The sequence below is a fragment of the Macaca fascicularis genome, chromosome 20 (genome assembly GCF_037993035.2).
Source record: "Macaca fascicularis isolate 582-1 chromosome 20, T2T-MFA8v1.1".
In the NCBI taxonomy this organism is placed as follows: domain Eukaryota; kingdom Metazoa; phylum Chordata; class Mammalia; order Primates; family Cercopithecidae; genus Macaca; species Macaca fascicularis.
The window spans coordinates 53,017,884-53,030,919 of record NC_088394.1 but is presented as its reverse complement, the minus strand read 5'-3'; the positions used below and the strand labels follow the sequence as shown (position 1 = coordinate 53,030,919).

Here is a 13,036-nt window from a genome sequence, read left to right as displayed (position 1 = left end):
AGGTTTTTGAGCAGTAGAAAGGACAGATCAGAATCAGTATGGATCCACGTCATTATGAAGGGGGAGAGACTCGAGGCCAGGAGACTGATCAGTTCATTCAAGAGGAAATGTGGGCCAGGCACGGCGGCTCATGCCTGTAATCCCAGCTCTTTGGGAAGCCAAGGCAGGCAGATCACCTGAGGTCAGGAATTTGAGACCAGCCTGGCCAACATGTCGAAACTCTGTCTCTATTAAAATTACAAAAATTAGCTGGGCCTGGTGGTGGGTGCCTGTAATCCCAGCTACTTGGGAGGCTGAGACAGGAGAATTGCTTGAACCTCAGGAGGCAGAGGTTGCAGTAAGCCAAGATCACACCACTGCACTCCAGACTGGGCAACAGAGCAAGACTCTATCTCAAAAAAAAAAAAAAAAACATAGGCCGGGTGCGGTGGTTCATGCCTATAATCCCAGCACTTTGGGAGGGTGAGGCGGGCGGATCACAAGGTCATGAGATCAAGACCAGCCTAACTAACATGGTGAAACCCTGTCTCTACTAAAAATACAAAAATTAGCTGGGCATGGTGGCACCCACCTGTAATCCTAGCTACTCGAGAGGCTGAGGCAGGAGAATTGCTTGAACCCGGGAAGCGGAGGTTGCAGTGAGCCGAGATTGCACCACTGCACTCCAGCGTGGCGATGGGACGAGACTCCATCTCAGAAAAAAAAAAAAAAAAAGTAGAAAAAAGAAAGAAAGTGGGAGAGAAAGCATGTGAGGGAATGCAAGTTAGTAAGCTGAAGGGAAATCCACAGTGTTCAATGGGATTTCTGGAAATGTGGAAATGAAAGAAACACGGAAACTCTTTAACTTGATTGTGGTAGTGCTGCAGTGTTGCTGTCACTCTGTTGTGATCGAATTCATGTTTGCATTCTGAGATGCAGACAGGAATGGAAGAACCAAGGCCTATCTTATTTTACAATCAGGCTGTGAAGGTAGAGAATGGGCCTTTGCAAAACGCGAGTCAGCCAGAGATCATTGCCAGTACTCATGTTTTATTTGAAGCAGTCTGGTGTCTTAGGCCCTCCTGAACTTCCGTACTTTGTTTTTTGAACTCATGGTTGTTGTTTTCTTTTTCTTTTTTTTTTTTGAAGTCATTTAAACTCCAACCAGAATCTGTGCTTTTTATGTCATTCTGAAGTCCTAATTTGGCCACCCACATGAGCCACCTTCTTTAGCCCAGGAAATGGACGTCCTGTTCCATACTAATGAAACCCTTCCCACAGCAACTCTCCTGCCCTCGCTAAGCCAGAAGCAGCTTCCCTTCTCTACAAGAAGTAGCTCCCCAAGGCAAATCCTCCCTTAACACTGTGGCCCATGAAGGGGAAGTGTTTTTGTTTGAAGGAAGGGGAATCTCAGACTGTGGTTATCAACTTTTGAGGACTTGGGGCACCCACTTCCCTGTTACTCCCCTGTGCAACCTGATTCTTCTTCTTCTTCTTTTTTTTTTTTTTTTGAGACGAAGTCTTGCTCTGTCACCAGGCTGGAGTGCAACGGCATGATCTCAGCTCACTGCAATCTCTGCCACCCGGGTTCAAGCAATTCTCCTGCCTCAGCCTCCTAAGTAGCTGGGACTACAGGCGCCCGCTGCCACGCCCAGCTAATTTCTGTATTTTTAGTAGAGACAGGGTTTCACCATGTTGGCCAGGATGGTCTCAATCTCTTGACCTCGTGATCCACCCACCTCAGCCTCCCAAAGTGCTGGGATTGGAGGCATGAGCCACCGCGCCCGGCCGCTACCTGATTCTTAAAGGTGTTTGTTACACACGATTTTTAAATGGAAGAAAATGAAAACTGAGCTAGTTTTTGGGAACCTCAAAGTGTCTCTTGAATAGGAGACACCAGAGGGTATGACCAGTCAAGACTGACAACGGGGGCCAAGCTATGGCAGCAGAACAATGGGTCTGATAGTTAAACTCAGCCCTTAGAAAGTTTTACAGCATACCCAGAGTTGCTGGATAAGTCAACAGAGAATTACCAGATGACCCAACAATGCCTCTCCTAGATAACTATCTACCCAAAAGAATTGAAAGCACTTTTCACAAAAATTTGTCCATGAATATTCATAGCAGCATTATTTATAATAGCACAAAAGGTGGAAACCACCCAAAGGTCCACCAACTGAATGAATAAGCAAAATACAGTATATCCACACAATGCAATATTATTCAGCCTTAAACAGGAATGAAGTGCTGATGCATGCTACAATATGGACGAGCCTTGAAAACACGATGCTAAGTGAAAACGCCAGACACAAAAGGCCACATAAGGCCACATATTGTATCTACTTATATGAAATATCTAGAACAGGCAAATCCATAGACACAGAAAGCAGATGAATGCTTGCCAGGGGTTAGTGGGGATTTACTGCTTAATAGGTCCAGGATTTCCTTTTGGGGCGATGAGAATGTTTTGGAACGAGATAGTGGTGATGGTTGCACAACACTGTGAATGTACTAAATACCACTGAATTACACTTTAAAATAGTTAAGGCCGAGCACAGTGGTTCACACCTGTAATCCCAGCACTTTGGGAGGCCGAGGCGGGCGGATCACTCGAGGTCAGGAGTTGGAGACCAGCCTGGCCAACATGGCAAAACCCCGTCTCTACAGAAAAAAAAAAATACAAAAAGTAGCTGGGCCTGGTGGCCTGTGCCTGTAATCCCAGCTACTTGGGAGGCTGAGGCACAAGAATCGCTTGAACCTGGGAAGTGGAGGTTGCAATGAGCTGAGATCCCACCACTGCACTCCAGCCTGGGTGAAAGAGTGAGACTTTGTCTCAAAAAAAAAAAAAAAATAAAATAGTTAAAATGGTGAATTTTGTGTTATGTCTTTTACCATAATTTTTTAAAGACCTTGGCCTGGCACGGTGGCTCATGCCTATAATCCCAGCACTTTGGGAGGCTGAAGCTGGAGGATTGCTCGAGGCCAGGAGTTCAAGACCAGCCTGGGCAACACAGTGAGACTCTCTCTCTCTAATAAAATAAGAAAAGAAAGAAAGAAAAAAACCCTGCTTGGGCTTCCCTGTTCTGAGTGCTACTCCCCAGCCTTTCTTCCAAGAGTGGAAGGCAGGCAATAAAACAACCTCCACCACACATAGGAAACCTTCACTGATTACCCCAAGAAAGGACTTAGATCCTGGAGAGGATGGGTAGATGGGAGGTTGTCTACCTGATTTGGTCATCTCTCCAGCAGTAAATACTTGCTTTTGCCCTAGAGCATGCCAGGTTTATGGCTGTCCTTGGCTGACCAGGTTTGGACCCAGGACAAACAAGAGTCAGGTGGAGCCCGCCCTCCAGGTCAGCATCTAGGGCAAGGGTCATGGCTGAACTTGGAGGCCCCAGGTAACCTCTGAAGCTCACATTCTTTTTCCCCCATCATAGCTTCCTTCTAAATATTCTGATTGCTGTCCAGCATTTTACTTTAAACAGAAAAGAAAAAAATATATATCTTAATGTCATGTACCTTTTCTTTTTTTTTCTTTTCTTTTTTTGAGATGGAGCTTCACTCTTGCTGCCCAGGCTGGACTGCGATGGTACAATCTTGGCTCACTGCAATCTCTGCCTCCCGGGTTCTAGCAATTCTCCTGTCTCAGCCTCCCGAGTAGCTGGGATTACATGTGCCTGCCATCACCTCCGGCTAATTTTTGTAGTTTCAGTAAGACGGGGTTTCACCATGTTGGCCAGGCTGGTTTCAAACTCCTGACCCCGGGTGATTCACTGGCCTCGGCCTCCTGATGTGCTGGGATTACAGGCGTAAGCTACGGTGCCCGGCCTCATGTACGTTTTCTTGTACGCAGACTATTCTGTACCCTAAGTAGGATTTTGATCCCGTGTTAGTTTCTTTCTTTCTTCCCCCAGGAAAACTCCCACCTTCCCCAAGCTGACTTCAGAGGACTAAACCCAGCACTTCAGCAAAGATGCGTAAGACACCAGAAATAGCGTAAGGCAACATTTTTGTTCAAATGGTGGGACTTTCTGATCTCCTCCATGAATTTATTTCTGCTTGCTGAGCCCTCACGTTAAGTCCTGGACTTCTCCTCCTGTCTTTATCAGCCCATTGCAAACACCTGCATTTATTCCTCCAACTCTCATCTCTGACGTGGCCCAGTTGGCCTTTCCTGCCCTAGGCCCATATCCATCACTGAGATCTCTGGAATTAACCCCTGGGTGTAGTTCTTTGTGTACAGGCTCCAGTCCTCTCCCCCTAGTATGTCTGACATTAACCAACCCTGTCTTTTTCTAGGAAAGGACCCGGAATATCACTCCACTGAAGGAGGCTCAGTGGAGTGCTTATAAGAGCATACCTGCATCTAATTTGGTGCATATCTTAGCATCCTTTTCTTTTCTTTTTTATTTCAACTTTTATTTTAAGTTCTGGGGTACATGAACAGGTTATGCAGGTTTGTTACATAGGTAAATGTGTGCCATGGTCGTTTGCCGCAGAGATCATCCCATCACCTGGGTATTTCTTTTTCTTTTTCTTTTTTGTTTTGTTTCTTGTTTTTTTTTGAGATGGGGTCTCACTGTCACCCAGGCTGGAGTGCAGTGGTGCAATCTCAGCTCACTGCAGCCTCCGCCTTCTAGATTCAAGAGATTCACCTCCCTCAACCTCCCAAGTAGCTGGGATTACAGGTGCCCACCACCATGCCTGGCTAATTTTTGGTATTTTTAGTTGAGAGAGGGTTTTACCATGTTGGCCAGGCTGGTCTCAAACTCCTGGCCTCAAGCAATCTGCCTGCCTCGGCCTCCCAAAGTACTGGGATTATAGGCATGAGCCACCGCACCCAGCCACCTGGGTATTAAGTCCAGCATCCATTAGCTATTCTTCGCAGTGCTCTCCCTCCCCTCACCCTCCTCCCACACTGACAGGCCCCAGTGTGTGTCGTTCCCTCCCACATGTCCATGTGCTGTCATCATTCAGCTCCCTTTTCTGATCTGAAGGTTTACCTGTCTGCAAGTACAACCTGTTGACCTCCAGGGCTCTCTCTCAAGATCTCACTCAGCACTTTGGCAACTGGCTCACAGGCTTCCCCTCCACCCCTTGCCCACCTTAACAGCTCCAGCGTCCAGCTCACACTCTCACGATATTTAGCTCACTTCCCTTTATCTTGTCTCCACTTTGCTCTACCACCCATTGGTATGATCCATTCATTTGTTCTTCATTCATTCATTCTGCAGACATTTATCGGGTGTCTACTCTGCTAACCTGTGCTGCACCCTAGGGTAAGAGATGAGTCAGATATGTTCACCCTCAAAGCTGACGTGCAGTCTTTCAGCTGTTTCAGCAGTTAAGATATTGAAATACTCCTGTGCCTGTTGGGTCCACAGTCCCCACCCTGAGTCCCCTCCAGCTGCCCTGGGCCCTCCCCTGGTCTCCCTCCCATCCGGCAACTAAAAGGTGCATCTCAAGTCCCACCTTTGTAGACCTCATAGGCAAATGGTGGACACCTTAGAGTTTGGTGTGCTCAAGATGTTTAGTTTCTCCAGAATGTCAAGCTGTGAAGTGCACATGTACTGACCACAAACTTCGTTCTTCTCCATCTCCCCGTCTCCCACATCGACTGCATGTTCTTCTTTGTTGTTGTTGTTTGTTTGTTTTTGAGACAGGGTCTCACTCTGTTACCCAGGCTGGAGTTCAGTGGCACCATCTCAGCTCACTGCAGGCTCAACCTCCTTGGTTCAAGCCATCCTCCTGCCTCAGCCCCCAAGTAGCTGGGACTACAGGTGCATGCCACCACGCCTGGCTAATTTTTGCATTTTTAGTAGAGATGGGGGTTTTACCATGTTGCCTAGGCTGGTCCAGAACTCCTGACCTCGAGTGATCTGCCTGCCTTGACCTCCCAAAGGGCAGGGATTATAGGTGTGAGCTACTGTGCCCGGCCCACTGCATGTTTTTGTTGCTGTTGTTGTTTTGGGGTTTTTTGAGACAGAGTCTCGCTCTGTGGCCCAGGCTGGAGTGCAGTGACACCATTTTGGCTCACTGCAACCTCTGCCTCCTGGATTCAAGCGATTCTCCTGCCTCAGCCTCCTGAGTAGCGGGGACTACAGGTGGCCACCACCGTGCCCAGCTAATTTTTTTTTTTTTTTTTTTCATAGAGACGGGTTTTCACCATGTTGGCCAGGTTGGTCTCAAACTCCTGGCCTTAAGTAATCCGCCTGCCTTGGCCTCCCAAAGTGCTGGGATTACAAGCATGAGGCACCACGCCCAGCCTGCAGGTTCTTTTTGTCTTTATGCTACTAGCATTTCAAGTCTTGTCAAGTCTTGCAGCTCACTTCTGGTCTCCCCATCCACCTGGGAGCTCACGGTCATCCTTCTTGGATCCCTCCCTCGTGCCTTGTCCTTCCCTCTTTGCTTGGCCAGCCCCATTGCTGGGGAACATGTCACCTGCAATTTCCATGTTTGCTTTTTGACCTGGTGCTCAGGGGCCCTGCTAGGGCAGATCACAGGGGCAAGGGTCCTGAGAGTTTTGCACCCCAGGGCTACCAGACTTCAGCTACACCTTTCCTGCTGTGTGGAAAAAATGTCCCCACATTTTGTTGATTCATCATCGCTACCTTTTCTGTAGTTATTCTTTTCCTTCCATCGTCAATCTCTCCCCTCTGACCTATTGATACACTCAGGTCTCTATTACTCACCCTCACTCTGTAACAGAGACATTTATTGTTCAATGAATATTCACATCTTCCCCCAAATTTCACAGCACTCTTGCAGTTAGGTGGAGCCATGTGACTATTTGGCTTTGGCTAATGGGCTTTGAGTGGAAATAAATAACATCCCTTCTGGGTGGAAGCATTTAAAAGCCAGTGCGTGGCCCTCCAGCTCTCTTTTCCCTTCTTCGGTGAGCTGGAAGCTACTGGTCAAGGTGGTGGCTTCCCAAGACAGGAGTAATTTTGATCGTTGAGTCCTGATGTGGAGAAGAGGAACCCTGAAGAGCTGCCCGACTGTGGTAGGAATATTTGTAACAGAAACAGAACTTTGTCATGTAAGCCTCTCACATTGAGAGGACAGTTTGTTACTGCAGCATAGCTTAGCATTACCCTAATACACGCCCTATGATAACAACAGTCAAAGCACCTTTCCTTGAGTCTACTCTTCCCTCGGGTTTCCACTCTGTGTCCTTCAATATCTCCATTGCTGACTTACTCAAGTATGAAGTCTCTAAGCAGAGCTGCTGTTTTCTTTTCCCATCTACAGATTCATTCCTCAATCCCTGGCCCTTGACCTGCCGCTTTACCTAATTATTCGCTGCAAGGCTCCCAATGATGCCACAACCCCAAATTCAACAGCACCTTCAGTGGCTCCAGCCCCTTTGCAGACAGGTACTACGTGGTCAACTCTGAGCTTCTTTCTTCCCCTTCTCTGGTGCTTCCTCAGTGATCTGAGTTTTCTTCCTGTCCCTCCAATGCTCTTTTCAAGTCTGCCTCACCACTGACTCTTCTTCACTCTGCCTCCTAAATATAGCCCTTCCCAAGGTCTAGCCCTGTTATTTCTTTGTACTTTCTCTCTTGATCTCACCCAAGCTATGACTCCCAAATCTGTTTACGGTCACTGCTCTCAAAGAGCTGCAGGCTAACAGGGAGCACGTTGAGCTCTTCCCAGGCTCCCGGACCACAGTTCTGACCACCTGGGTATTCTCACACTTAACGTACCAAACTCAAATCAATTTGCTTTCTCTTTCCCTTCAGCATTAAGCCTGCTACTCTGCCCTTCATATTACATGACTGCTACTTCTCCTCCTCTTTTTTTTATTCATTATTATTATTATTTTTTTTTTTGAGATAGAGTCTTGCTCTGTCACCCAGGTTGGAGAGCAGTGGCACAATTACAGCACTGCAGCCTCAACCTCCCAGGTTCAAGCAATCCTCCCACCTCAGCCTCTGGAGTAGCTGAAGCCACAGGTGCGTACCACCACATCCAGTTGTTTTTTTTTTTTTTTTTTTTTGTAAAGATAGGGTTTCATCATGTTGCCCAGGATGGTCTCAAACTCATAGGCTCAGGTGATCACCCTGCCTTGGCCTCCCACAGTGTTGGGATTACAGGCATGAGCCACCGCGCCTGGCCCAGTCTTAATTTCCTACGCACACTTGCCTCACACTCCAGGAAAACTGGCTTGTTTCTTGTTCTCCAAACATGCCCAGGGAAATCCTTACTCTGTCTTTTGCTCAAGCTACCCCTGCTGCCCAGAAAGCCTTCTTCCCACCCCAGCTCTCATTTCTGTCTTTCTATTGAATCCCACCAATCTCTGGAACCTATTAGGCCAAAAAATTATCTAGAGAAACTCGAAATCCTTGGATCCAAAGGCTCACACCACAGGGGAGTAGGAAGTGGTGGGCTGGGAAGGGCAATGGGTTGGGGGTGGCCAAGGAACGTGTACCCCTTTTGTACACCATGTTCCCTATAAAGACTTTCCTAATACCCTTGACCTTATGTGTTTGCTCCCTCCTTTGCAAACGTAGAATGTTTTGTTTGTAACTTTTATGAGTTAGAATAAAACCACTTGTCCTTTCTTGCTACTGTCTTTCATCTATCAGACATTTTGCTCTCTGGCCTCCCAGCCAGCTGGTTCTCCTGAGAGTATTTATAGAACTGTATTTGTGATGACTCCCTTTTAGGAAGTGGGTGCGTATGTTGTACTTTTGCTTTCGGTCACAGGATGAAACCTCACTTCGAGTGGGAAATTACCAATGAAGCCGGTGGCTGGGCTTTCCTGCGCCCCATTTCTGTGAACATTCTTGGAGTTGGCAGCATTTTTTCCCTGACATCCTGAGCTGTACACAGCTATGAACCAAACCTGGCTGCTTTGCATGTGCCTGAAGGCCTCCCAGCCAGGCGGTTCTTCTGGAACATTCAGCTGGTCTCATCCCTGTGAACCCCTCCTGCCCCTCACCACTCTAGACAGTCCAGGCAGGGCTTTAGAAGGAAATTCATCTGCACTGAGACTCTCCATGTGCTAAGGCGGCCCACAGCTTTTTGCCTGGGTAAGCAGAGCCCAGAGAGCCCATTGGGTGAAAAATAGGTGGTACTGTAATTACTTCAAAGTCATAGCAAGTCTGGGCAGGCACTGAGGGAGGATACTAAATCTGGAGGCTGAAATGCAGAGGGCAAAACTGGGAGCTAACTGGGCAGTGGATCCCAGGGGAGAGATGGGAGGAGCCCCTGCTGGGGCGGCCACTGGGGCTGAGGCTGGCCCTGACCCTGATGGTTCCCTCCTCTGCCAGCACAGAGGAAGGGAAGGCTTCATGGATAGGACTTCCTACCGCACAAACTCCTAAATGGGAAGCATTTTGTCATCCAAAGGCAGGGACAGAGAGGCAGTGTGGCCCTATATCTCTTACCCTAATAGGCCAAATAATGATCTAGAGAAACTCAAACTCCTTGGATCCAAAGGCTCACACCACAGGGGAGTAGAAAGTGGTGGGCTGGGAAGGGTAGTGGGTTGGGGGTGACCAAGGAATGTGTACCTCTTCCCCTTAACCCCCACCTCCTGATGCAGCCACAATTTTTGTCAACCACTCCTGGGCCAAACAGCAGTCACTGTCAGGTCAGCTGGCTGGGGACACCTGTTCTGGTTCAATTCTTTCATTTCATTGACTGGAGGCCTCCCAGAGAGGTGAAGGGGCAAAACACAGCCAGTTTTGGGGAGACATTGAAACTCAAATCCCAGTCTCCTGGTGGCCTCGCCATGGCTCCTTCCACTCAACCTGTTGCCTCTCTGTGTCAGGCAAGATGGGAAATGCTGGGAGACTTTGATAAAGGCTGACAAAAATGGTTCCCCGTGAGTCTGCAAATGCATGGAAGAGAATCAAAGGGAAAATAAATGGCTCCTATAAATATTTATGTCGAAATCTGGCACTATGACCTGCAGAACCAGTAGGGGCTCCGAGAAAAGTTCAATCCAGGGTTGGAAAAACAATAGTTAATTTTTTTCAAAACACTCAGCAGAGTTGAAAAACAGTGTGTTCCAAAACAAATAAGTTCCGTTGACTGAGTGACCATAGTTTTTATTCATTTCATTGTTTATGGCCTCGCTGTTAAAGCTTTTTTTTTTTTTTTTTAACAAAGCTATTATTATTGTTAAAAACATAGTATTTCTGACATCATGAATTTTTTTTTTTTTTTGACACCCAAAGCCAAAACATTCTCTGTTTTTTGGACCAAGGACTCCTTGAGGTTTGAAGAACCAGAAAATTGTTTTCCATGTGGCTCTAGAAAGGCCAACATTCCCTAATGGATGCTTCCCCTTATCTGGAGTTAAGAACTGTCCCAGGGTCCAGCTCAACGGCTCGGAGGCAGGCCCATCCTCCAGGTCCCTCGGAGCAGGAGAGCTGTTCCCAGTCAGCTTGGCCAGGCCCCAGTCCCTCGCAGCAGGCCCTAAGGCAGTCAGACAGTGGGGCTTTAGAACAGCCTGGGAGGCCCAAGCCTTCTGGGCTTTGCAGTGGGATGACCTGAGAAATGCTAACATCCTTTGGGTTGTAACTCCAAAAAGGAGACTTCAGATCTCCTTCTAAATTCTACAGGTCTTTAGTCTCCTTCTGAAGTCTAAAGTGTAGGCACTGCAGCAGTCTTGGAGGAGGCTGACGAAACCCAAAGGTGTCTGTTCCTTCAGCCACCCCAGAGCCATTGGAAGAAGGCACAGGCAGTCATACCACCAAACAACTCACCTTTATGCTTCTTGGTTATGTCTAGAGCTGCAAATACCCTTTCGCTCAGCCTCACCCACTGGCATTCGATGCCAGTGCCCTTGCACCCTAGCTTTGGGGGCTCAAACACTGGGGATGTTCAATGTGTCGTGACCTGGATGCCTTCTGTGAGCCAGGTATAGGTCCTTTCTCCATCTCCCTTGTCCCAGCTTCTCTCCCACCTCCAACCCCACTCTTAACAGCCCCTCCCTGCCAGCCCCGTCTACCGCCTGCTCTTTCCATCTCTTGCAGGTGGCTCCTCCTCCCCTCTCCTTTCACCTGGTCTTGGGCTGGCTTGGACCTGCTCCTGCCTTTCTGATCCTTGCCAACCTTGCCATCTCTACATCCCTCTGTTCTTAACAGCCTTGTCCTCTGTTCTTAACCATGCCTGAAATCTTACCCCTTGCCACTAGACTCCTTCAACCTTGCCCCTTCTTTAAGACGCTTTTTTGACTCTCCTGCCATCAATACCCCTCCTCATGTGTTCTGTCAATCCGCTTTTTTTCCCCGTAAGATGAGCTGGGAAAATGGCAATGACACCCAGCTCAGCCGGACTCCCTGTGTGTGGACAAATGCAGGGCACAACAGAAAGCTGGCCATGCCTTTCAAATGTGTGGGTCCCCACCCATGAGTGGATCCCAAAGTCATTTTATTGGATTGCAACCAACAGTGAAAAATAAATAGAACAGAACATACTGGAGGACGTCCCCCAGGGAAGGGTAAGTATTGTTTTGTGACATTTTTGTTTTCGCCATTTCTGTGTGTGCGCGTTGCAAGTCTCAGTGTGAAATATATTTCTTACTGTGGGTTGCAACCAAAAAAGTTCAAAAAGTCCCTCGTCTAAAGAACCAATGAAGACATCAAAGACCCATTATTGAAGGTGACAGGAGTGAGAAATTTGCCTGGGCCGGGCACAGTGGCTCAGGCCTGTAACCCCAGCACTTTGGGAGACCGAGGCGGGTGGATCACCTGAGGTCAGGAGTTCGAGACCAGCCTGGTCAACATGGTGAAACTCCGTCTCTACTAAAAATACAAAAATTAGCTGGGCGTGGTGGCAGTTGCTGTAATCCCAGCTACTCGGGAGACTGAGGCAGAAGAAATGCTTGAACCCGGGAGGCGGAGGTTGCAGTGACCTGAGATCGTGCCATTATACCCCAGCCTGGGCGACAAGAGAAAAAAAACTCCATCTCAAAAAAAAAAAAAAAAAAAATTGCCTGGCTGTGGAGGCTCAGAGAGAGCCCTGCATTCCTTAGAGAACCTGTAGGTCCTACAGGTGGGGCTGCCATTCTCCTACTGGAGGAAGCAGGGCATGGTTTAGGAACTTTCACCCAGGAAGGTCTGTAGAAACTGTCAAGATTCACACCCAGCATTTAGACTCCAATTTGCATACAAATCAAAGACTGAACTCTTAATTAATGGTCATCAAAATCAAAAGAAAGTGTTTAAAAGGAATAGGATCCTTTAGAGAGTTTTCCTTGCAGCTCCATCTGCTGTTTCTCTAGCCCATAAAATCAAGACCCAGAGAATGTGTCCCATGAAGTGGAATCCAGCCAGATTTGGCAATCTACCATCTTTTTCGGTGAGATCATCAGATGCTGCCACTTAAAGTGCAACACAATATGAGTCTCATCCCTGTGGACTGGAGGCAGCCGAGTTCCAACTCATCCCACGCACCCAGAGCCGTGGACAGGGATGGCCAAGCCTGGAGTTACTGGCAGTAAAAGGTGAGCACGTTTTCCTGGTTTCCTCGGATCAGGATGACTGGAGGTCTGAGGTCCTGGGACAGGGTCTCCAGCCACGCCATATACAGAGAGCTGGGGCACTCCCCCTTCCTCCCTATGGGCAAAGTGCTGCAAAGCATGAAAAAGCGGCAGAGGAGAGATTACCATGGGGCCTCTCCACACGCCCAGCTCCTGGTTTGTTTTCAGAACAGCGAGTCTGTTTACTGTCCCTCAGAGCTCCTTCCACCCACCCTAAGAATGACCTCCCCACTTTCCGCACAAACATGACCCAGAATGGACCTTCTGCCATGAAGCATTTCCAAACAAAGCCATGGCCCACAAGCCCCGTGGGATCTAGTCCTTGCCAAGCCCACGACCTCACCTCCTCCCACCCTCGCCTTGCTCACTCCCGATGCCCTGTGGCTTTCTTTCCATTCCTAAAAAAACGCCAAGCTCACTTCTGCCTCCAACCTTTGCACTTGACGTTCTCCCCACCCAGCGGGAAGAGCAGCCCCAGCTCTGCACCTGGTCACTTCCTTTGAGTCAGGCAAGTTCACCCACCTCCTTCCCTGGTCACTTCTCCAGGGCAGGCCGCCCACG

General features: G+C 48.3%; 1 protein-coding gene across 38 annotated transcripts in view; it reads right to left on the bottom strand.

The window, feature by feature from the left end:
* The window catches only part of SLC12A3 (solute carrier family 12 member 3), a 65,872-nt gene that overhangs the window by 5,942 nt on the left and 46,894 nt on the right, over positions 1 to 13,036 (bottom strand). For 21 of the 38 annotated variants that reach the window (XR_012428854.1, XR_012428858.1, XR_012428859.1 and 18 more), the window contains one exon: positions 10,022 to 12,565. The exons of 4 other annotated variants lie outside the window; for them this stretch is intronic. Coding sequence is in view for 25 of the 34 variants with exons in the window: in XM_005591996.5 (XP_005592053.1) it covers positions 12,424 to 12,565 (142 nt within the window). In the remaining 9 variants the exon portion in view is untranslated. Of the gene's footprint in view, positions 1 to 10,021; positions 12,566 to 13,036 lie in introns of those variants that run through there. 13 more of the 38 variants (XR_012428856.1, XM_005591998.5, XM_074027012.1 and 10 more) reach the window with 3 other exon arrangements.